Genomic DNA, 25,960 nt, shown 5'->3' with positions numbered 1-25,960 from the left:
CCTGCATACAGATTTCTCAGGAGGCAGGTCAGGTGATCTGATATTCCCATCTCTTGAAGAATTTTCCACAGTTTGTTGTGATCCACACAGTCAAAAGCTTTGGTGTAGTCAATAAAGCAGAAATAAATGGTTTTCTGGAACTCCGTTGTTTTTTCTGTGATCCAATGGATGTTGGTAATTTGATCTCTGGTTCCTCTGCCTTTTCTAAATCCAGCTTGAACATCTGTAAGTTCTCAGTTCATATACTGTTGAAGCCTTGCTTGAAGAATTTTGAGCCTTACTTTGCTAGCATGTGAAATGAGTGCAATTGTGCAGTAGTTTGAAAGTCTAGATGAATAGATGAATAAGTCCTCTTCCCAATATGCCAGTATTGGCCCGGTGGGGAGTAAGTGTCTAATGCCTTAAGTTTGAGTAGAAGGATGGACACTCATCTTCTGCAAAAACTCCAAAATTGCAACTAACCCCTGAACAACCATCGACAAGAGAATGTTGGATCCCACCAAAAAAAGATACCCCATATCAAAAGGCAAATAAGAAACCCCAACAAGATGGTTGGAGGGGCAAAATCATGTTTAGAATCAAACTCCATACCCACCAGAGATGCTCAGAGGGCTCAAGCAAAACCTTGTGTGTATCAGGACCCAGGGACCCCACAAGAGACTGAGCCAGACCTGCCTTTGAGTGTTAATGTCTCCTGCAAAGGCATGGGTCAGCAGTGGCCTGCCACAGGGACAGAGGCTCTGGCTGCAGCAGACCTGGGAGATGTGGCGTGTGGCATAAGTCCTCTTGGAGGACGTCGCCATTAGCCCCACTTCAGAGCCACCAAGCAGGTGACCCATAAACTGGAGAACAATTATACCAAAGACATTCTCGTACTGTTGCAAAAGTTCTAGAGCTCACAACAGATTTCCCAACCTGGGGATCCAACAAAGGTACTGAGAATTCCCAGGGAATATGACTTTGAAGGCCAGTGGGATTTGATTGAAGAACTCCCACAGGACTGGGGAAACAGACTCTTGGAGGACACAAACAAAACCTTGTGCACACCAGGACCCAGGAGAAAGGAACAGTGACCCACAAAAAACTGAGCCAGACCTGCCTGTGAGTGTCCAGGAGTCTCCAGCAGAGGCGTGGGTTGACCGTGGCCTGCCACAGGCTCGGGGTCACTAAACACAATAGTCCTGGGAGCCATGCATGCTGGCATAAGCCCTTTTGAAAGAGGTTGCCATTACCCCTACCATAGTTTGACCTCAGGCCAAACTACTGAGAGAAAACATAGCCCCACCCATCAATAGAAAATTGGATTAAGGATTTACTGAGCATGGCCCACCCCATCAGAGCAAGACCCAGATTCCCCTCAGCCAGTCCCTTCCATCAGGAAGCTTCCACAAACCTCTTATCTTTATCCATCAGAGGGCAGACAGGATGAAAACCACCATGAAAACCTCCACAGTTACAGAAAACTAACCAAACTGAACACATGGATCACATCCTTGTCTAACTCAATGAAACTATGAGCCATGCCATCCGTATAGGGCCACCCAAGATGGACAGGTCATGGTGGAGAGTTCTGACAAAACGTGGATAGATATAATCCTTTGTTGGATGTTCTGTTTGTAAATACTTTATCCCAGTCTATTTCTGGTCTGTAGCATCTCCTTAAGATTCTTCCACAGAACAAAAGTTCTAAATTTTTTATTAGGTCTAACATCAGTTTTCTCAATGATGTATCATGCTTTTACTGTCAAGTCTGAGAGGTCTCTGTCTAGCCCATAGGTCTCAATTTTTCCTGAAAGTTTTGTAGTTTTACATTATGTATCTGTCTGTGATCCATCTAGTCAATTTTTATATGAAGTATGTGATGTAAGTTGAGGTTTTCTGGGTTTTTTGCCTATGTATGCCTGTCCTATTGCTCTAGTACCATTTGTTGAAAAACTCTTATCCCACTGAATTGCTTTTACACCTTTGTCAAAAATCATTTTGACATATTCTTATGGGTCTATTGCTGGGTTTAAAATTGTGTCCCACGGTTCCATATGTCTGTTCCTTCCCTAATACCACACTATCTTGATTACTGTAGCTATATAGTAAGACTTAATATTAAGTAGAGTGATTCTCTCTCACTTTCAGTTCAGTTCAGTCGCTCACTCATGTCCGACTCTTTGAGACCCCATGAATCGCAGCACGCCAGGCCTCCCTGTCCATCACCAACTCCCGGAGTTCACTCAAACTCACGTCCATCGTGTCAGTGATGCCATCCAGCCATCTCATCCTCTGTCGTCCCCTTCTCCTCCTGCCCTCAATCTTTCCCAGCATCAGGGGCTTTTCAAATGAGTCAGCTCTTCGCATGAGGTCGCCAAAGTACTGGAGTTTCAGCTTTAGCATCAGTCCTACCAATGAACACCCAGGACTGATCTCCTTTAGAATGGACTGGTTGGATCTCCTTGCCTCTTTAGACAGTGCACAAATACCTACTGGCATTTAGTGCACAGGGAAATGTGGGTTCCATTTCCCCTACTAAGTGCTTTAAAAAATTCTTTATATTTGAAGTGTAAATATTTACCAGATCACATTCATTTCTTTATTTCTTTAGTTAACTACTTATGAAGCAGGTACTGGATATGCAGAGACGAGTAACACAAAGTCTTTGCTTTTAATTTGCTACAGTCAGGTGAAGAAGACTGATAGGAAAGCAGATAAAGGGTGGTAAGCGCTCTGAGTACATTTGCTACATGATAGTGTACTGCAGCTGGCACATAGCAGCTTATGGGAGAAAAATTGGAGGAATATTTACACCATGAATTGAAGTGGACAAATTCTGACAGGGCTTTCCTTTTTCCTCCCTGTCTCCCTCCCTTCCCCCCTTATTTGTCTCAGGGCATGTAGTTTACTAAAATACTACTATTACTGTTGACATAGAAAACAAGCTTATGGTTACCAAAGGAAAAGGGAGAGGGATAAATTAGGAGTTTGGGGTTAAAATAAACACACTACTATAAATAAAATAGATAACCAACAGGGACTAGTCAACATCTTAAAATAATCTACAATGAAGAAGTTTCTAGAAAAGAATAGATGCAGATTTAGATAGAGGTATATATGCAAAACTGAATTGCTTTGCTATAAACCTGAAACTGACACAACATTGTAAATCAACTACTTTTCAATAAAAATTTTAAAAAAAAAGAATAAAATACTACTGTTGGTACAGGAGTAAAGGTATTAAGTCTACAGCTTTACCATCATTGCAACATGAGCTAATTCAGCGTGTCATATCATAAGTTGTCACATGACCAGGTGTTTCCGGTGATTTAAGCAACAACCTTTCATGACACAGTGGCTGTTTCCCTTTTAGATGTGAGAATGAGATTAAGTCTAAATCTCCTGTGGGTTCTTTTTCTTCCCAGAGAATATAAAGCAGCTAACATCAACATCAACATATACCTCGTCAATGAACCTTGGCTCTTCTCACTGGCCTGGTGTTCCAGTATTCATTCAGTGACAACAGACAACATTCAGGTCCTGAAGGAGATCAATCACCCTTACTACTTCATGGTGAGCTGATTGTCCAGATTGTTCTTCCAAGTCTGGTACAATAGGAGTCTCTGTCTCCCTCCCCACCCCTACCTAGCACACTGAGTAGTCTCTAGATGAGCTACTTAAGAGCAGAGACTTATGTGGCACTGAAGATGTGGCATTCCCCCTTCCCTCACCCAGCACCTTCTGTGATTTTTCAGGGAGAAATTATTATTAAAGGTATAATAATCACTGTTTATTGAATCCTCACCATGTGCCTTTCATACATAATGTAATGCAGTGCTCTGGAGTTGAATTCAACCCACTAGGAGTATCACCATGGGGAGTCTGAAACTTGAAATTAAGATCCTTGACATCATCACATGAATGCAATATTCAGAATGAGGTCAGATTCCAGAGTTTTGTTACTGCAGCCCCACCTTCCTGAAGGTACAGCAACGATGACAGTGACATGAGGTGTGGAAGAGAAACCAAGTGAAAACTGTGTATCCTGAGCAAAAATGCTTTTGAAAAGGAGAGTGTGTATCCAGCTACTGCTTATGGTTAGAGGCATGGGGGCCTGAACATCTGAGTTACATTTCCAGATAAATCCCATCACTTATTATCTATGGAGAGATCCCCAGCTAACCAGTTAACTGATACAGAGCTAATTTTTCTTATCAATGTAGAGGTAGAATGGGATGACTGAGTCAGACACAATAGCCTACAGCAGAAAACTGCTCTGTGACCTCAGTCTTTTCTTGTCCTTGAATAAGATCTCAGTCAGATTCCATAGTTTCTCTATAGTTCACTCTTAGATAATTTTTAAAGTTCTTTTTAATCACCAGAAAGCTTCCATTCAACATCAAGTGTCTTGTCCAGAGTAATAACCCAAACTCTAAATGCCTTGAATATCAAAGTTTTAGTCAGAGAAATCTATGTGAGAAGCTTACATATTTTGGGTTGCTTTCTCCATACCCCCAGCCTCACTGGTCCTTGTTTCTGACTTGATCGGGGTCAGGAGGAGGTATGAGGTGACCAGGGCCATGGGCACAATCTCATAGAGCCAGCACTGCATTGAGGCCCTATGGTGGAATTGTCGAACTGCTTACTCCTTCTTCCTTGGAGCCTTGGGCAGCATTCTTCAGATTACCCTCGAGGAAACCTTGGATGACAGGTCCCTTGGCATAGGTGAAGCCTCTCTACTTGTCTGTCTCTGTAATATCCTCCGTCATGTATATATTATACATTTTTCTAGCATTTTTGCTTTTAAAAATTGGTTAAACTTGTTCAGTATATAAAATCCAATCATTCTAAAATACATAAATTGGAAATCAATATACCCCTCCATCATCCTATCCCTCTAAACCAATAATGTCTGAAAGTTGTCCCTTTGGTATATTAAATAAAACTTTATTAAGTAAAACTTTTCAACTTAATATTTGAATTGATAATAAACTCATGTGATTCAAAATTCAGAGAGTGTAAAGGATGTTAAGTCAAAAGCTTGTTTCTATACCTGGCCTGGGCTTTTTTAAAGGACTCAAGGTCAGTTTGTTCAGGAAGGTAAGGTCAGTATCCCTGGGCCTACCTAAGCAACCCACACTCTGGGTTAGAATATGCTGACTCAGATCTTGGCCCAACCCCTTACTGTGTGAACTTGGAAATGTTAGTTAACTTGTCTAGGCTTCAGTTTGTTATTTGTAAACTGGGGATTAAAAGTACTACAGTAGAAGCAATTTTTATCCAATATAATCCTGTCTGCTTAGCAGTCTGTTTACTCAAAAATTTTAGGTGAGAAATTGTGAAATAAATGATATGTGGTCTGTTAACATTTTACTATGTTGAAAAAACATATCTAATATTTAGTGGCTTAAAACTGACAAATGTTTGTCACGTTCATTATGACAGTTGAGTGCTTTCTCTGGTCCCAGCCACTTTGGCTGGGCTAGGTGATCTGGGATGGCCTCACCCATATGTCTAGGATTCTACTGGGGTGACTGAGGTCTCGTCATTTAGTCACTCATCCTCAGTGAAGCCAACTTGCTCATGTTCACCTGGTGGCATTGGGTTCTCAGCAACAAGAGAGGTCAAGCCTCAATGCATATGCCTTTTCAAAGATCTCCCAAGTGTGATGTTTGCTAATGTTCCACTGGCCAAAGATGATCACATGGTCAAGTCCAGATTTAAGGAAGGGGCAGAGGAGAGACACACTTTACTTCTTGATGGAGAGGAGCAACAAAGTCATATTCCATACAGGCCTGCATTTGGTGAGAAATATTCTGGTCATTTTTATAAACAGCCGACCACATACATAACTCACACATTTAAAAATACTTATTCACCTTTCGACAAAGTCTCAAGGTTTTTCCTTTGAGGGCATTTCAGCTGATTGAATTATGTATTCCCTTGCTTAAATATACTCCAAAATGAACCAAGTATAATTTCTAAGTTTTGTTTCCTTTGGTTGTTATTCAGACACTAAGTCATGTCCAATTCTTAAAGTCATTGGGAGAATGAGGAATCCACCCAGATTTTTATAATAATCCCACAACCCCTAGTCTCTTACTGTTTCACTCATACCTAATTGATTTGCAGGTTTTTTTTGGTTGTTTTTATTGTTGTTGTTGTTGTTGAGTGGGGGTGCGTTTGCTGTGCTGGGTCTTCATTGCTTTGCAAGGGCTTTCTCTAGTTGCGGCAAGCAAGGGCCTCACTTCATTGCAGTGAGAAAGAAGGCTTTTCACTTCAGTGGTTTTTCTTGTTGTGGAGCACGGCATCTAGGGCACATAGGCTCAGTATCTGCAGTTCTCGGGCCCTGGAGTGTGTGGGCTTCGGGAGCTGTGGCGTGCAGGCTCAGTAATTATGGCTTGTGGGCCCTAAAGCATGCACTCAGTAGTTGTGGTGCATGGTCTTTAGTTGTCCTTCAGCATGTGAAATCGTCCCAGAGCAAGGATTGAATGCTTGTCCCCTGCACTGGCCTGTGTGTGTGCTCGGTTCCCCAGTCGTGCGACCCTGTGAACTGTAGCCGGCCAGGCTCCTCTGTCCATGGGATTCTCCAGATGAGATTACTGGAGTGGGTTGCCATTTCCTCCTCCAGAAGGTCTTCTCAACCCAGGGATTGAACCCACATCTTCTGCATCTCCTGCATTGGCAGCCGAATTCTTACTCACTGCACCACCAGGGAAATCCTGCAGTTTATTTTTTAATAACCTTTCCTTTCATCATCAAGTATTTCTAAGTGTTGACTTAGTTTCCTTTAAAAATGCCATCTTTTTTTACTCAATTTTTACAGATCTGAGTAATGTTTAATTATATTGCACAATCATAACAAGTACAGTTGTTGTAAAGCCATATGGACAGCAAGAACAACTGATTCTTAGTGACCGTACAGCACACCCAATGGGCATCCTAGAACAGGCCAAGGCATTGCTCAGGTTCCCATAGGGCATTGCTGCTGCTGCTAAGTTGCCTCAGTCGTGTCCGACTCTGTGTGACGCTATGAATAGCAGCCCACCAGGCTCCTCTGTCCACAGGATTCTCTAGGAAAGAATACTGGAGTGGGTTGCCATTTTCTTCTCCACCATAGGGCTTTAGGAGCCTTAGATTAGAGGAATTTGGTTAAAAGCTTCTACTGTACCTGCCTACTAGATCTATTCGAAGGATTGCTGTGCAAATACCCTTAACATGCTTATAACACTTCCTTAGCTCCTGTAAATCCTCATTAATGTTAGTTGTGCTCATCATTATCACAGTCATTTGTGTTATTGTTGTTAATATTATCATTACTAATCAGTCCAAGAAAAGACCTTGTGATTGGGTGGAAAATGGAATAAGAAAAAAAAAAATCATGTCAGAGCCAGTACCATCAAGCAGTATTGGAGGTGAAATAATGAAGGTAGAAAAGGAGGATCAAACCAGGGAATGTAAAAGCTCATGCAAGTGAAGCTAGAAGATGGAGCTTTGTGAAATGGGTGATTTATGCAAGGAGACTCAAGAAGTAGGCATGTTAGTCTTGGTTAAGAATTGTACTTTCAACATGCTTCTTTGAAGTACAGTGATTTAGGGGAATGGTTCCTAAATTCTGGTTCACAGACTGATTACTTGTTTCTGGAGAGCAGAAATTCTAATTCCTGAGTCTCTAATGAGGCCCAGGAACCTGTATTACTAAAATCTGATGCTTAGGTAGATTTAGATGGCATGATCACAGAGAGCACTGGTCCTGGGTCCAGAATAGACTTGCTATGTGACATCTCTGGGACTCTCTCAGACTTCAGTCAAGGGTCCAGGGAGACGAAGTGTGTGGAGTGTTTGAGCCCTTGTAGAGCCCTTGGCACATGTAAGAGGGGATTGTTAGGATAGCAGCGGGTACCCTCTGTGTTTGACACCAACTCGGGCAATCATGGTTCCTCCCCCTGCTCTGCCCCTGCTCCATCCCTGGTTCAAGCAAGGGACTTGACCCACATGAGCTGCAGTGCCTTCCAGCTGCAAACTCCTGTAACTGTGTTTTCTGTTTTGCAGACACCAGATTTCTATATGTTCATGTGGATTTTCTTGGATATTATTTCTGCAGTTTTCATTGTTGCCATATTTTATTCTATTTGGTAAGCATTTATTTGTAATTTTAAATGTTTTTTTTTCAAAAAATATAAATGATTTTACAGAAATTTAAGAAAAACAGTTGCTTTCTTCCTGTAACCCCACGTGGCAAATCCTCAGGGAGACAGGGTTTTATCATCCTAACCTCCCATTTCTTCTCATTCTGCCTGCAGGCCCTCATACCCCTTCTTCCTCCTCAACACAAGGTCATATTCTAAGAATTAGGATTCTCACTAAAGCTTAATCAAAGCCTGTTAATATAGATCCCGTGTGGATCACCTGGGAGAGGAGAGGGGTTGAAGATTGTTCAGAACAAGTGCCTCCACCTTCCCCTCCTTCCACAAGATGGGACATAGCAAGGTGCTGTGTAAAGGGCAAGCTCACACTCCAGGAAGCCTGGGTTTTAGTCCTGGCTTTTCCTTTAGTTGCTGGGTGACTGTGGGAAAATCACTGCCCCTTTCAAAACCGTAGTCTTTTTATCTGTCAAAAAAAAAATGACATTTGAGAATTCTTGAGGGAAAATGCTACAAGATTACAAGGTTCAGGGTGGGGGAAGGGACATCTGGTAAAAGAATTTTAGCTAGAAGGGACCGTGGTTCCTTAGACCTCATCATGCCCATCATTTCATTTGAGTTATCGTTTAAGGGAGGATGCTACAAACCCTCTGTCTAAGGTAGCATTTGACTGGGTAATGTTCTTTTCTGTCCACTGCCTGTTATTATTGTCACTTTGAAAGAGGTCTGTGAGGCTCATGAACACTCTGCTTCCTTCTAGGTTGCGAGAAAGCCGAAGTGAAAAAATCCTCCAAGGTATCACCAGTTACACAGGTAAAGTCAGAGGCCTAGCACCCTCCCATCTCTTCATCCCTACCCATTGCCTCCAGGAGGCAGGGCCTGCCTTTAATGTTCCTGACAAGAATTGAAGGAGTCTAAAAATCAGGGGGTGGGTACAAGTGAGAAGCTGGGAAAATAGGCTGGGCACAGATACTAAGGGGCCCTTAATATCCAGATTCATTGTGGACTTTCTTCTCTTAAGCAGTGAGACTCCCTGGAAGATTTTTAATGTGGTTGTTTATTTGCTCTCTTGTTCATGTATTCCTTCATGACAATTATTATTGAGCACCCACTTTGTGTCAGGCACTCTGAGAAAGACTGGAAGCTCTCTGTGGAGGGCAGCTCAAAAGAACAGAGCCCTGGCCCACAGAGAACCAGTGAGGAAGCAGGCAAAGGTATAGCAGTCGACATCTTTGGTTCAGGCATCCAGGACCAGGACAGGGAAGCTGCCACGCTCATCGGGGCTGAATGTGCTTTTTGTGGCTCCAGTTGTGATTATGTTGGAAGTTGGAGAAAATTGCTGAGATCCTGGAATTCTGGACTAGAGTCTAGGCTCTGCATATAAACAATCAGGAAATGACAAATGAGTTTCAAACAAGGGAGCAATATGCTTAAACTTCTGGGTAAAAGGATAGAATAGCATAATAACGTATTATTCAGCAAAATAACTCAGGACTGAGTGAGATAGGTCCAGTAAGGGAAGGGAAGCTAGAGTTTATTATTTAGGAGATTGTGGAGATAGTCACATAGTGAGTTACTGGTTTGGTCAGAGAGAAAACCAGTTAGGAGGCAGTTCATAATACAGTTTCCTCCCATAGCTCTTGAAGCCTTAAGTAAAGTTGGTACAGTCACAAAATCATGAATTAATTTAACTTCTTATGGACAGTGGTAAAGATCTTGAGATGCTGTGTACCAGCTGTCAGTGTTCAACACATACCTTACTTAGAGTTGTAGGAATGGGTCCATAGAGACCATGAAGAAACAAATTCAGAACTTTGAAGAGCAGTGGTCTTTCCTACTATAAAGTTCAATGTTTTAACCAAAATGACTCAAATTTCTTAAGATATAGAGTGATCTCCAGTGACTGTTTTATGGATTTTAAAAAGATCACTCTGCTGGCTATTAAGATGACTGAAGGCTGTGTTCCAGTTGCCTTATGATTTTTAGTAGTTTATTAGTAAACTAGGGCTTCCAAAATGAAGTACCAAGGACTGGGTGCCTTAAACAAACAGAAGTTGATTTTTCTCACAGTTCTGAAGTATGGTTTACCTTAGTGTATGTGAGTGTATTTATCTGCTTAAGGTTTGCTAAATTTCTTAGATCAGTAAGAAAATAAATGTTCTGTCTGTATTTTTTCAAATAATTTTCTCCCACTACTCTCTTCCTGGGATTCCTGTTATCCAGACCATTTATTTGTATTTTTAACCTATTAATTTTTTTAATTTTTTTTCTTTTGACTGCACTGGGTCATAGCTGTAGCACATGTGATCTTTAGTTATGCCTTGCAAATTCTTAGTTGTGGCATGTCAGACCTAGTTCCCTGCCCAGGGAGTGAACCTGGACCCCCTGCATTGGGAGTGGGGAGTCTTAGCCACTGGACCACCAGGGAAGTCCTTTATCCTATTTAATTTTTATGCTTCTTTTTGGATATATTCTATTACTATATGGTTAGTTTTTAATTGCTGTGTAACAAATTAACAGAAACCTATCAGCTCAAAACAACACAAATCTATCATCTTACAGTTTATGTGGGCGAGGAGTCCAGGCATTGTTTTGTTGGGTCCTCTGCATAAGGTCTCAATAGGATAACATCAAGATGTTGGCCTGGACTGTAATCTCATCTGAGACACAGAGTCCTCTTCCAAGTTCACTGGTCATTGGCAGAATTTAGTTCTTTACAAGTATAAAGCCATCCATGTTTTCTAAATCATTCTTGAAAGAGTTTTGCTCTAAGAGCCTAGAGACTACCTTCAGTTCCCAGTTAAAAGGCTTTCTCACAACATAGCATCTTACTTCTTCAAAGCCAGCAGGAGAATATCTCTTGTAACAGATGGATTGGGAGAAAAAGAAAAAAGGAAACAAAACAATACACAAAACAAATAGAAAACAAGTTGAAACATGTCATAAATTCAACCATTTTATTAATTACATAAATATAAATGAACCAAATTCTCAAAACCAGGAGTACGGAATGTCAGACTGGACAGAAGAAAGGAGGACCCAAACATATGCTGTCTACAAAAGAAATACTTATAAAAACACAAATAAAGTAAAACCAAATGGATGGAAAATAATATGCCATGTAAAAATAAGCTTAAGAAATAATATCTGAAAACTTCAAAACATGGAACATTACTAGAAATAAAGATTTCATAATGATAAACAGTTGCTATATCAGGAAGACACTGTAGATTATATACTTAAGAGCCAGGCATCAAAACACATTAAAAAAGAAACTGAAAAAAGTCACACTCAGAGATTTTAAGATTCTTCTCCCATCACCTGAAAGAACAATGTACAAAAAATAAAATCAGAAAGGATATCTGAATACTTTCAGAGAACTTGACAGAAAATATTATAATTTTTCTATTTTCTATCAGTTTTCTAATTGACAGAAAATATTATATTCAACTGCAGAATACCAACATTTTCTAATGTACATGGCATATTTGCCAAAATAGACCACACAGCAAAGCCATAAAACAAATCCAATTTACCTCATACCTGGACACAGAATTAAGCAAAATGAGGGGACAGAGAAATACATTCCAAACAAAAGAACAAGACCAAACCTCAGAAAAGGAACTAAATGAAATAGGGATAAGCAATCTACCTGCTAAAGAGTTAAAATTAATGGTCATAAATGTGATCACTGATCTTGGGGGTAAAGATGGAAGAACAGTACAAACTTCATCAGAAAGATAAAAAGTATAAGAAAGTACCAAACAGTAGTTATAACTGAACTGAAAAATACATTAGAAGGGTTAAACAGCAGAATGGATGAGGTAGAAGAATGCATCTGTGAGCTGGAAGACAAAAAAATATGTAACTCACCCAGACAGAGCAGCAAAATGAAAAAAGAATTTTAAAAAGGGAAGATACGTGATGAGACATTTGAGACTGCATCAAGTGTAATAGTAGTTACATTATAGGGCTTCTAGAAGGAGGAGAGAGAGAGAAAGAGCCAGAAAAATTAAAAGAAGAAAAAGCGGATGAACACTTTCCTAATATGGGGAAGAAAGCAGATATCCAGATCCAAGAAGCCCAGAAAGTTCCAAAAAAGATGAACCCAAAAAGACACACATCAAGACACATTACAATTAAAATAGTAAGGGGAGGGGAGGGAGGGGAGACATAATTATGACTGATTTGTGTGGTTGTATGGTAGAAACCAATACAACACTGTAAAGCAGTTATTCTCCAATTAATTTTTTTAAAAAAGGAAATAATCCAAACATTCAACCATAGTACAGTATGAGCATTCTCTTAGTTGATGAAATACAATGTATTTCATTCCATTAAAAAATATTAAACTTCCACATTCATACTCATTATGAGTCTAAGGGTCAGGGTACAGAAACGTGTTTGTGTATGTATGTATGTGTGTGTATATATGATTTTACTAAATAGTCTTTTTTTAAAAAGGTAAAGATAAAGAGAAATCCTAAAAGGAGCGAGCAAAAATCAGCTTGTTACACACAAGGGAAATCCCAAAAATCTATCAGCAAATATTTTAAGCAGAAAATATACAGGACAGAAAGGACAGGCATGATATATTCAAAGTCCTGAAAAGAAAAAAAATGTCCAACCAAGAATTATCTACCCAGCAAGAGTTGGAGGGGAGAGATCAAGAGTTTCCCAGATAAACAAAAGCTAGGCAAGTTTCATCACCACTATGCCAGTTCTGTAAGAAATGTTAAAGGGAGTTCTTTAAGCTGAAAAGAAATAGCACTAATTGATAAGAGAGCATGCAAAAGTAAAAATCTCACTGGAAAATGTACATATATAATAAAGGTAATATATGGATCACTTATATGAAGATTAAAAAACAAAAGTAGTAAAAATTACTGAAATTACAGTAATTAGTTATGGGTGCCAAAAATAAAAATATGTTAACTATGTCATCAGTAAATTTCAAAAGATCAAAGTCACACACTATTCTGTGACCACAAAAGAAATTAAATTACAAACAAATATCTAGATAATCCTAAATACTGAAAATTAATGTATTTCAACATTTCATTAATCAAGGGGTTAGTCACAAGGGAAATTGGAAAATATTTTTAAAGGATAATGCATATACAACAGCAAAATTTGTGGGGTACAGTTTAAAGTCTAACTTAGAGGGAAATTTGCAACTTTAAATGTTAGAAGGTAGATTGTTAAGGTAGACATTTAATCAATATTGAAACAATCTTAAGAAGTAAATTTTTCTCCAAGTGAAAGGAAGGACATAATAAAAATAGGAGCAATGAAATAGAAAAGATAAAACAATAGAGAAAAATTTTAATTTATTTTTAATCAGAATAATTGCTTTACAATATTGTGTTGGTTTCTGCCATACATCAACATGAATCAGCCATAGGTATACATATGTCCTCTCCCTCTTGAAACTCCCTCCCACCCCATCGCACCCCATCCCACTCCTCTAGGTTGTCACAGTTTGAGCTCCCTGTATCACACAGAAAATTCCTACCAGCTGTCTGTTTAATACATGGTAATAAATATGTTTACATGCTACTCTCCATTTGCCACACCACCCCCTTCCACCACTGTGTCCACAAGTCTGCTTTCTATGTCTGAGTCTCCAAAACAATAGAGAAATGTTTTAAAAGTGAAAAGCTAGTTCTTAGGAAAGAAATAAAATCTGATTGATTCTTAGTAAAATGAATGAGGGAGAAAATTTGATTGCCTGTATGGGTGAATGATTAATGAAAGAGGGACTATCTCCAAATCCTAAAAATATAAAGGAAAATTATAGACATTTTAAGCCATTAAATTTGACAATTTAAATGAAGTAAACAAATTCCTTGAAATGTACAACTTACCAGAACTGAGAGAAGTAAAAATAAAAATTTGTAATAACCCACTGTCTATCAGAATCAAATCTGTGTATCAAAAACATAGCCCAAAGAAAAGTCCAGACCCAACAAGTTTCACTGGTTAATCAAATGTTTAAAAATAATACCAATTTTATACCAACTCAGAAAAAGAAGGCAAAGGAACATTTCCTAGCTGATTCTTTGAGGCCAGCAATAATCTTACATAAAAGATATCCAACAAAGATAGTATAAGAACTAAATTTATAGATCAGTGTCTTTCATGAACTTAGACATAAAAATCCTGGACAAAACATTAACAGATTGAATCCATCAGTATAAAAGAGAGTAAAACATCTGGAGCAAGTGAGAATTATACCAGCAGTACAAGATGAATATGTCATTTGAAAATTAATCAGATTAATCTACTATATTAACAAAAACATAACTGACAAAACTTAACAACTATTTATGATAAAGCTCTGAGTAAGCTAGGGCTAGAATGAAACTTCGTCAATCTAATGAGAGATATTTATTCAAAAACCTCCAGCCAATATCATTTTTAACAATGAAACAGTATTTTCCCTCTAAGATCAGAAATAAGGCAAGGATATCTGCCATTTCTGTTTGGCATTGTACTAGAGATCCTCGCCAGTTTAGTAAGATAAACAGCAGGCATAAGGGAAGAAATAAAACTCCTGATATGATTATTTACATTAAAAAATTCTATATTGCCCTAAACCTACTAGAACCAGAAACTTAAGCAATACCTCAGGACACAAGGTCAGTGTACAAAAAAATCAACTGTATGTTGATATATTATCAGTTAAAAGTTGTAAACTTTAAAAATTGAAATAGCATCATTTAAAACAGCATAAAAACATAAATAGAAATTTTAGGAAGATACTGTAAGCCCTTGCAAAGAAGATAGATGATTGGTCACTGAAAACTACAAAAGTTTAGTGAGAAAAAGAAGACCCAGATAAATGGAGAAACATAACACATTCATGCATTTGAAAATCTAATATCAAAAAAAAGAAAGCCTAATATCATAGATATTGGATGTCATGAAATTGAATTATAAATTCAAATGCAATAAAAATCCTTTTTGCCTGTGAGGTTAACAAAAAAATGAAACTCATGCGTGCACCTGTTTCTCAAGACTGAAATTACACTCAGGGCAAAAGTAACTGAATTCTGGGCTTGCTTTTTAGGATTTTCACTCTCTCCTAGATTTCAGTTCCACTGTTCCTCATTATATAGTAAATCCTTAGATTAATTTAAGATGTGTCCTTGGTTTTGTACATTATCCAGTTTTTAATTTGTCTTTCATAAGAATCGTTTCCTAGCTGCATTACTATAAAAAGTCTCCACTGTCTATTTTTTCTATCATTCAGTTAGAAAAAAAGCTGTATTTTGAGCAATTACTGTGTGACAGATACTCCTGAGCACTGTATATGGGGTGACAAGCAAGACAGAGTCTCTGTCCTTAAAAAGCTCCCATTTTAATGGAGAATGTTTTCATTTTTCTATTCAAACTGCTTTGGAAGGAGTGGTTATGAAATGCACAAACTTTAAGCACATATTGATCTCTGCCTTCTGACAGCTCCCATAGAGTTAGAACCTCAGACAATAGACTTAAACTCCAGCACCTTGATGAATGGAGGACCCTAGCAAAGTCTTCCCAAAGCCTGGGTAGGGAGAGAAATAGGCGGAAAGAATCTGAAATGGTAAGAGAGGGGCTAACATTTTAAAGATGACTAGGATTTTGCCATGTGACCAGCAAAGGTTGGAGAAATGACTTTGGAGGAAACTGTGTTGTTTTCTATCCCACAGAAACTCCAAGTGTAAGAAGTCTCCACGAAGAAGTTTTGAGAGTTGAAGAAACTCGCTAGATTAACCAAAAGCAAAAGGGAACATCCAGGCTCTAAATCCATTATACCAGAGGCTCTCAAGAAAACCACTAAACCAACCATGCATCCCAAGGATGATGTTAGACAACCTGTGGCCACATAGCTGGTCTCTGAACCCATCCAAGCACCCACTTCAGAGGCCAGCAGAGAGGCCACCCTCCAAACTGCAAACTGCATTGCCTACCATGAAGGCAAATGAACTAACAACTCCCTCCATGGAAGACCCTCCTCCTGAAACATAACCTGAACACCACCACCACCACCACCCCCATTGACTCCTCCCAATAATCCTCTTTTGTGATGGTTTCTACCACATCCAGAATGTTCTTCTCCTTTGGGCTGTCTTCAAAGAAGAATTCACCACAACTTGCCTCCTCCTCCTTCTTCCTCTCAGGGCCCAGGGTGAACTGATGGTAGAGAGAGGTCAAGAAAGAAGTGCAGAAGAGCCAGGGAGGCTCTCAGGAAAACCATTTCTGGTGTCGCCTTCCATCTCCAAGTGATGAGCAAAGGGAAAATCATGTGATCCTGGGGGTGGAGCTGGTTGCTCTCCAGGTGAGACAGGATTTGTCTCATCCCAACCCTTCATAATATTCCCCGCTAAAGCAGTGGCTGTGGTGAACATCAGCATGTAAATAAAGGCAACTTCTCAGGAACTCAGAAGGTAATTGATACACTCTTTGTACCCCTCCGTGACCACTCAGACTGACAAAGACTAGGGGATGAGTGCCAAAATGACGCCATCCAGAGAAGAAGGAGTAGTGTGGGACATGAATCAGGGGCAAAGATCTCATCCCACACACATACCATGTCATACAGTGTCCCTGGGGTGCTTCCTCATAGCTGGTCACTGGCTGATTCCCCATTGGGGTGATGAGCATAACCCAGTGGCCTTTGGCTATCAAGGGAAACTAGAACTGAAACCCCAGTGTTAGAAACAGCAAGTCGCATTCCACCAGTGTGACCATCACCTATTCATGCTCCTTCTCCGGGCCTCATGTTCCAATGTATACGGTGATGGGCAGAGGCAGACACCACAATACCTTCCCTGTGGCTCTGGTCTATCCTGGGCTGACGGTGGAATCCTGTAAACATCGGTGGGGGAGGGCTGCCTTGGACGGCCGCACTGTCATCTCAGAAAGCAGGGCTGTCTGGTTTGGGGCCTCCATTTCAACAACAGCCCCTCCACCTCCCACACAGGCATCTGGAGAGAAGAGTAACAGCACTTTCTGTGGAGTGGTTTGCCACCTACACACAGGCGACCCCAGACCCTTCAGTGTTTGAGGGCAAACGAGCTGGGCTGGCCATGGCCAGGCTGGATATCAGGGCTCTAGAGGACAGATCACTAACATGCTAGTGGCAAGAGGATTCTCCCCCATCACTTCTCCAGGCTCTTAACCCAGCCACAGCCCAAAGGGATGCCCCACCCCCACAGCACACCTTCCCCATCTGAAGCCCTCACCCCTAGACCTGCCCAGGTCATGTCCAAACTTGATTGTTCCATCCTAGTCACAAAGTAATACTTTACAGACACCCACTGTACATAGGGATTAACCCAAGGCAGCATGGTTTCTGGGCTTCTTGGAGGTTTCTTGATGGACCAAGGAGACATTTCTGGCAGGATACAAGGGCCACTCTGGATCCACTAGCCCTAGGTAAGGCCCAGAAGCTGGTCCCCACTCTGTATCTCCAGCCAACCACAATTAGGTCTCCACCTCCCAGGCTGACATCCGGCATTTCCCCTCAACCTACCCCAGGCCCAGCCTGTCCCTTGAAGCCCCTTTCAGCACACTATGGGCTCAGGCACCCCAACCCCCAAACCCAGACAGCTTGATCCTGCACACACAGACCACAGAGAGAGTTATATAAGCCACTACCCCACAGGGCCCTGTTCCTGGCCCCACACACTGCCCCCTCCCACTTCCCCCAGCAAAGACACTACCAGACCAGAAGATAACACAGGCTTTATGCCTGAGATAATCAGGGGAGGTTTACAGCAGCTCAGCACTCACACTGTAATATTTAGAAGCAGTCTGTCTCCCTCATCCCAGCTGAGGCTCCTGGACTTAGGGGTATTAAGCCAGTTCCTTGGGTTTCAGGATAATCTGTTTGGTTGTTCCCAGCATAGAGAACTAGGTCGTCCTCTTAGTTACATTTCTGGGCTGTGACCTCAAGAGAGGTCACATGGTAGGGCTAGTATGAGTTAAGAATGACATCCAAGGAGCACAGGCTTTTACAACTGGGATTGTCACAGCAAGCCAGGACTAGAACCAACCAGGTGCTTCAGGCTGGATGGAGGGGGTTCTGCATCCCGGCAAGGTCACCTCACTGGAAGAAGGGTCAGAGGCCACATTGGTGCAGTCAGTGGTGGCCAGCTGGTTCAGCCTCCCTGCCTGGATAGCCAAGGTCTTCCCCTGGATGCAGAGGTAGCTGATGGTCCTGAGCCAACTGCTTCCTTGAGAGTAGGCACAGGGCCAGAGCAACCTTCCCACTGTTCACTTGCCACTCCTGGAGCCCCGCTGTTTGCTCATGGCCGTAAGCATCTGGCTAATATAAGAAGTCAGGAGGTCATCCATCTTGTAGCCCTGGAAAGAGCAGCAAGAAGATAAAACAGAGCACCGAGGAGGACACAGCCACCCACTCTTACCCAGAACACAGCTCCCAGGAAGCTGCAGGGGACAGAAACCTGGACAAAGGCAAATCTGCCCCACTCTGGGCTCAGCCACACAGCTGAAGGTATGGATTCATCCAGCCAGATAGCTAGGGTTCTAAGTTATTGTGATCCCACATTAAGGCGCTAGTTTGTGGGTTGCTCAAATCCCTACTAAGAATAAACAATGGATAAGAGGTTGGAATGTCATACTTCATTGTTTGGATGTGTGAAGAATGCTATTAGGACTAGGATTGAAAAGATTAGGGCTAGTACTTCTAGTTAATTGGGGATTGATGAGTTGTTCATAGGATATGCAAGTAGAAAACACCACTCTGGTTAAATGTGTGGTGGTGTATTGAGAGGATTTACCAAGGTATAATTGTTGGGATCTCCTAATAAATCAGGTGAAAATAGGACTAATACTATTGGAAAATAGGACTAATACTAATTCTAGAACTAGTAAAAAAAGACACCTAGGATGTCTTTAATTGTATAGTAGGAATGAAATGGGATTTTGCCTATATCAGATGATTTCTGTGGGATTATTAGCTCCTGTTTCATGAAACATTAGTAGATGGACAGCAGCTACTGCTGCAATGATAAATGGAAGAATCAAGTGGAAAGAATTGTGTAAGAGTTGCTTTATCTACTGAAAAACTGCCTCAGATCCATTGAGCAAGGTTTATACTGATGTATGAGATTGCTGAGAGAAGATTGGAAATAACTGTTGCCCCCCAAAATGATATTTGTCCTCAGGGTAGAATAAAACCTATAAATGTTGTGGTTATAACTGTAAATAACAGGATAACTCCAATGTCTTCATGTTTCTAGAAGACTGTAGAATCCATTATACAGACTGCATCCTATAGGGATAAATAGGCAGATAAAGAATATAGAAGCTCTGTTTGCATGTGTGTATTGAACAATTCATCTGTAATTTACATCTCAGCAGATAATGTGTAACTAATGAGAAGGCAGTTATCATCTAATACATAGTGCAGTGCAAGAAACAAACCTGTTAAGATTTGTAAAACTAAACAAATACCTTTTAGGAACCAAAATTTCATTATGATGAAATGTTTGATGGAGCTGGAAGATCAGTGAATGCATTGTTAATCATTTGTATTAATGGGCATGATTTTTCAGTGTTGGTCATTAGTGCTCTTGTAGTTGAATAATAGTGATTTTTCATGTCAATGGCCATGTTTAGATTCCATGTAAGAATAATGATACCATACCTTGTATTTTAAGTACTATTTTTGTAATTAGTTTTGTGGGGTTTTCTCTTCAAAACCTTCATGGTGGGTTTAACTTGATTGTGGGTGGTAATGTTGGAATTGTGTTAATTTTCATGGATTTTTTGGGGGATTAATAGTGTTTGGATTTATTTGTGGTTCTTGTTCAGTCACCAAGTCATGTCTGACTATTTGTAACCCCATGGACTGCAGCATGCCAGGCCTCCCTGTCCCTCACCATCTCCTGGAGTTGCCCAAATTCATGTCCATTGAATAAGTGATGCCATCCAACCATCTCATCATCTGTTTCCCTCTTCTCCTCCTGCCCTCAGTCTTTCCCAGAATCAGGGTCTTTTCCAGTCTCTCAGCTGCTTGAATACTTTTTATATGGACATTTGCCAGCAAAGTGATGTCTGTGCTTTTTAATACACTGTCTAGGTTTGTCATGGCTTTGGATTTATTTAGGGGAGATGTTAGTGGTGTTTGGGTGTCCCTGGTGGCTCAGACAGTAAAGAATCCACCTGTAATGCAGGAGACCTAGGTTCAGTCCCTGGATTGGGAAGATCCCCTAGAGGGAAGGGCATGGCAACCAACTCCGGTATTCTTGCCTGGAGAATCCCCATGGACAGAACTTGGCAGGCTACAGTCGATGGTGTTGCAGAGTCAGACATGACAGAGCAACTAAGCACAGCATTAGTGGTGTTTGGTTGTACAACAGCTATGGCTTCTGAGCAGTATCCTGAAGTTTGGATCTCCAATAAGACTGTATTAGGAGCATTTTTTTTCAGATTTAATAACAGAGTTTTGAGTGGTATTTTATGTTTTAAAAGATGAGAAAGGGTCGGTTGTGTTTTAAGCTTAATGGTTTGGGAGATTGGGTAATTCATGATGCAGGTGATTCTGGGTTTTTTTAGTGAAGAGGCTATGGGGACTGCAACACACTATATAGCTGTGGTACTTGATTAGTGATTATTACTGGCTGATCATTGCGTATTGGTGTTGTGGTTATTACAGACTACTCTTGGTAATTAATAGAATTGTGTTTAGGAAGAGGGTGATGAGGAATGCGGAAATATACCTTGATTAGATCTTTTTGGTCTGCTACTAATGTAGAGATTTTTATCTGAATAAGGGAAGTAGTTTTTGGTAAAATATTTTCTAATCAACAGGCTGATTTCTGGTTTGTTGACAGATTTAAGTAGGGTGATAAACAGTGTATAATAATACTTTCCCTCTTAGGGAAAATACCCTAAGAGATTGGAAAGTCTGAATATATTTGAAGAGTAAATTTTAAATTCTGTGTGTTATTATTAATTTCAAGCGCTAAGGTAAAACCTAGAACGGTTATGGTGAGGGAAGTTGGTTTTAAGTAATAAGGTAAGGTTATTTGAGGGATTGTTGAGGGGGTATTGTTGAAAATAAAACCAGCTTCTAATTAATAGACGTTTGATGGAACTGACTGGGAGAGGATTATTTCCATTAATTCAAGTTAGGGTGAAAAAGCGAGGTTGTCCTAGTAGAGCAAAGATAAGGCGAGTGCTGTAGACAGCTGTAAGGGATGTGGCAATTAGACTTAGCAGGATCAGGCGCTGGTATTGACATGTTAGCAGTTTGGATTATCAGATCTTTAAATTCAGCAAGGAAAGGCATTTTGGTAGTGCTAGGCCAGTGGTAAAGGCAGTTGTGGTAAAGAGTATTGCTTTAAACAGGCCTCCTATTTTTATGGATATTTTATGGGAGCATATCAATAACATGACTTTAAAGAAAGCATATGTGCAGATATGGAGAAATGCTAGGAAGGGTTGATTACTGCCAGTTGTTACTATTATAGGCCTAGTAGGCTTGAAGTGGAAAAAGCAGCAATATTTTTTTAACATTCTGGGTAAGAGTGCATATTGCCATAAACAGTTACAGTTTGAATAAATTTATTATCTTCTGTTAAAGGATAAAAGTGGATGAGTAAGAAAATACCTGCTACCACTACTGTGCTTGAGTGGAGCAGGGCTGAGACAGGGGTAGGGCCTCCTGATGCTGAGGGACTGCAGTCCTGGGTGGAGGCCAAGTTGGGCGGATTTTCCAGTTGCAGGTAGTATCAGTCCTAGTAGGGGTAGATTCGAGTGATTTAGTTGGAGTATAAAGACTTGTTGAAGATCTCATGCATTTGAGTTATCAGAAATCATGCTATTGCTATAACAAATCTGGTAGCTCCAGTACGGTTAGATAGAATTGCATGTAGAGCAACTGTACATGCATCTGTTCATCTGTATCATCACCCAGTAAGCAGGAAAGATGATTCCAACCCCGTCACATCCAAGGAAAAGCTGTAAAGGTTATCAGCAGTAACAAGAATTAGTATTGCGATGAAAGGAGTAAATATTTGAGGAACCCACTGACATTAGGATCTGAGTATAGGTATCATATTGAGAATTCTATGATGGATCGTGTAACAAACAATGCTACTGGTATGAATATTACTGAAAAATAGTCTACTTAGAAGCTGAGTGATAATTTGAGAGTTTGGATAGTGATTCAGTATCAGTTTGAGATGGTCATTCACTCAGGCCAAGAGATTATTATTATTGGGATTATACTACTAATAAAACCATATGAGATAATGGATACTATCACTCTTATTGGTTGATATTTGTTATAATTGGTATTAATATAAATAATGTAACTCATGTGAAAGGAAAATTTATTACTTTTATTTGTAGTTGCACCAATTTCTTGGTTCCTAAAGACCAGTGGATAACTACTATCCTTTAAAAGTTTGAAAAAGTCATGTTACATGGTATTTTTACCATAAATGCATGCTAGTCATGTGAAGACATTAGATCAAGAATCAGATATTGCTGACAGCAGTTCTTACATACTTTCTTGGTAAATAAGGCTAAATCTCCTGTCTCTAGATTCACAACCTAGTATTTTTTAAAACTACACTTACAGTACAAGGGGCCTAAATCCCCTACTTGGGGAATTAGTGATAAAAGTAGAGAGGTAAAGTATGAAGTGTTAATGAGGGCATTTTCTTGTCTAAAAGATTGTAAGATGTTACTGATGTAATGTGTGTATTTGCCTTATTATATTATGATTAGTATGTATACGGAGTATAAGGCAGGAATTACTATATTGATTACTATTAGAGTAATTGTAATAGCTGAGCATGAGAAGGATGCTATTACTACAAATAGCCCTCCAATCAGACTAATGGCTGGGGTAGAGGTAAATTTGTCAGACTTGCTAACCATCATCAGGTAGCTATTATTGGGAGGAAAGTTTGTAGGCCTCAGGCTAAGGTTATTGTTTGGCTGTGAATTTGTTCATAACGTGAATTTGTTAAGCAGAATCATATGGATGATGTGAAGCCATGGGCAATTATTAGAGTGGTAGCTCCTGTATAACTTCAAGGTGTTTGGATAAGAATAGCTACAATAACAAGTACCAGGTGGCTGATGGAAGAATATGCGATGAGTGATTTTGATCTGTTTGATATAAGCAAATTGAACTGGTTATAATTATAGGGATAATATGAGAAAAGGGTATGCTGTAAAATCTGTTAGTGGATTTAGTGTTGTTACAATTCATAATATGCCATAACCGCCAAGTTTTAGTGATATGGCTGCAAGTACTACGGAACCTGCAATGGGGGCTTCTACACGTGCTTTGGGTAATCAAAGATGAAGGCCCTAGAGTGGTATTTTTACCATAAATGCATGCTAGTCATGTGAAGACATTACATCAAGAATCAGATATTGCTTGAGTTCAGTACTGAAGCATTAAGAAATTTAGGGGGCTTGTAACATTTTGGATATAGTGAGCGAGCTCCTACTAAGTGTATAGAATAAAACATACAGGCCTGCTTTAGGGCGTTCTGTTTGATTACCTTATCAGATGATGATAAGTGTTAGGACAATTGTTGCTTCAAACAGAATGTAGAGTACAATTAATTCTACAGCAGTAAATGTTATGATTATGGTCACTGCCACAGGTAGGGATTTCTGAAGGCTGTGCCAGCTGAGCTCAGTCCAGGAGGCCTCATTGCTAACAGCTCTGCTGTTGACCTCAGTGGCCAAAGGTTCGATCTCTAAATATTAAAGGCACTGGGACATAGTTACTGAGTGGATGGTCTGTTTCTCATCTCTAGATTAATAAACCCATTCCCCAGACCTAATCTGACCTGGCCTTAGCTCCAACCTGACCCTTGATCCTGACTGCAGACCAGACGGCACACTCCTCCTGTTTGTTGCAGGGACTGGGAGGATGGAGGGAAGGCAGGCCTGGGGAGCACCCAGCTCTCACCAGTGACGTCTCACAGAGGAGCTTGCTCCCCCGCACCAGGTTCCCAATGGTGATGTGGAAATAGGTGTTGCCGCTGCTCCAGTTGGAGATCTTGGTGAAGGGGTGAGTGGTCAGGATGTCCTAGGGGAGCAGAGAGAATCTGAGGCTGCACATCTGGACCATCTGACCTCACTCCCCTCAGCTCCAGCCCACAGACACCATCCACACATAGGACCTCAGGCCCTCAGACAAGGCAAGGAGCAAGAGGGTAGAGGCCAGCTGTGCCGTGGAGCTGCTGTGGAAGGCAGGCCTTGGCTGGGACCAGCTAGTGGGACAACCAAGGAAGCCCAGGAGGTTATCACATGTGTGGGGCTGGAATTGGAGATTTTAAGAGGATGAGGAAACTGAAACTATAGTCCCAGATGAGATGATCCAGTGGAGTTGAAGGAGGGAGACAGGAAGACACAGCTTTGCAGAACACAGTGTATGCGCTGGGTAGACAAGCAGCCCAGGGAAGTGCCTGAGAGAGAGACCAAGGGAGAGGCGAGGAAGACCAGGTGAGTGGCCTGTAGGTCCAAGCGGAAGATGCTGGTCATTGCCCCCTTCGCGCTCTCGTGTGTCAGTGGTAGGACCTGCTCAGCCCTCACATCTGAGCATCAGTTACCCCAGCACAGCCTGCCACCTGACCAATTATGGGCAGAGAGCATTCTGGAGTGGGGAAGGGGTTGGTAGTGTCTGATGATGCTGGAAGACCAAGCACTAAAGAGTTGAATGGATTTCATAGTGAGGACTTCGTTAGTAACTCAGAGAGCGCTTTTGATGGAGAGATGAGAGGTAAGGAAGTAGACACAGCAAACATGGACAGCCTCTCAAGACATGTGGCCAGGAGGGTAGATGAAGTGAGGATATTGGTAGCTGACAGTGTCTTGAAGTTTGGTTCTGGTGTCCCTTGTTAGAAATACAGACAGAAAAGCCCCCCTTACCTGCTCTTCCCTGTCACTGCTCACCTTGGTTCTGGGATCAATGAGGCTGACCCCATACTTGTTGATGGCAATTAAGAGGATCTCAGGAAAGTTTGGCTCTGTAGTTTGCTAGTTTAAAAAAAAAAAAAACATCACATGGGGAACCCAGAGCAGGATATGTTTTGTACATTTGGGGAGAAATAAAGCTGCCCCCCGCTGGGCTTAAGTCTGCCTCTCCCGCCACAACCTCAAGTTTCTGCCTCTTCTGGGTCCTCAGCGCTACCTTGAATCCTTTCATGGGTCTCCAGCAAATGGCAAGAGTTTCATCCCTTCTGTCCTCTTCTCTGGGAGTCCCTGAGGTCTCTCTCTCTCAGCTCTAAAGTCTCTCATCTTTAAAAGACCTCCTTGAACCCTATACTTGCCTCCAGACGCACTTGCCTACCTCTCTTTCTTGCACAGCTAAGCTGTGTCAAAGGGCCCCCATCCCAGGTGTGTAGTGCGGCCACACTCCTCTCCACTCTGACCTGTCCCCTCACACCTCATGCCCATCCCCTCGCGCCAGTCTCTTCTCCATTCTCCTGCCTCTGGTCTCATCAACCCTGTTCAAAACCCTCCAGGGCTGGGCACCACCTGCAGGAGGAAACCTACCTGCCTCTCACCACAGTCTGCTCGCCTCACACCTCATGCCCATCCACACTCACCCACTTGCACTTCCTGCCCATGCCTGAGCTCTCACACTTGGGGGTCTTTGCTCAGGCCAGACTGTCTGCCAAGAACTCTGCCCCCAGGGTCTCCCTGGAAAACTCAGGTGTTGCCTCTCCCAGGAAGCCTTCTCAGCCTTCACAGTGTGGTTGGGCCTCCCAGGCTCTGCCACCTCCATGAGGGCTCCCCACTGCCATACAGCACAGGTCATCTGCTATTACTCTGACCTTTGTCCA

At 41.2% G+C, this 25,960-nt stretch overlaps 2 protein-coding genes across 6 annotated transcripts in view; one reads left to right on the top strand and one right to left on the bottom strand.

The window, feature by feature from the left end:
* GDPD4 (glycerophosphodiester phosphodiesterase domain containing 4) overlaps nucleotides 1–8,121 on the top strand; it is a 99,533-nt gene extending 91,412 nt beyond the window's left edge. The window contains exons 13-14 of the mRNA XM_069553328.1: nucleotides 3,408–3,555; nucleotides 8,035–8,121. Of these exons, the coding sequence (XP_069409429.1) occupies nucleotides 3,408–3,555; nucleotides 8,035–8,121 (235 nt within the window). The remainder of the gene's footprint in view (nucleotides 1–3,407; nucleotides 3,556–8,034) is intronic.
* Nucleotides 8,122–9,350: 1,229 nt separating this feature from the next.
* MYO7A (myosin VIIA) overlaps nucleotides 9,351–25,960 on the bottom strand; it is a 113,343-nt gene continuing 96,733 nt past the window's right edge. For 4 of the 5 annotated variants that reach the window (XM_069555466.1, XM_069555468.1, XM_069555467.1 and 1 more), the window contains exons 47-49: nucleotides 25,068–25,151; nucleotides 24,082–24,201; nucleotides 17,844–18,479 (exon numbers count right to left, since the gene is read on the bottom strand). In XM_069555466.1, coding sequence (XP_069411567.1) covers nucleotides 18,390–18,479; nucleotides 24,082–24,201; nucleotides 25,068–25,151 — 294 coding nt within the window. In that variant the 3' untranslated portion in view covers nucleotides 17,844–18,389. Of the gene's footprint in view, nucleotides 9,501–17,843; nucleotides 18,480–24,081; nucleotides 24,202–25,067; nucleotides 25,152–25,960 lie in introns of those variants that run through there. The other variant, XM_069555469.1, reaches the window with a different exon arrangement.

The sequence above is a fragment of the Ovis canadensis genome, chromosome 15 (genome assembly GCF_042477335.2).
Source record: "Ovis canadensis isolate MfBH-ARS-UI-01 breed Bighorn chromosome 15, ARS-UI_OviCan_v2, whole genome shotgun sequence".
Classification (NCBI taxonomy): Eukaryota; Metazoa; Chordata; class Mammalia; order Artiodactyla; family Bovidae; genus Ovis; species Ovis canadensis.
Note: the sequence above shows the minus strand (reverse complement) of the source record. Positions and strands in the feature narration are given on the sequence as shown.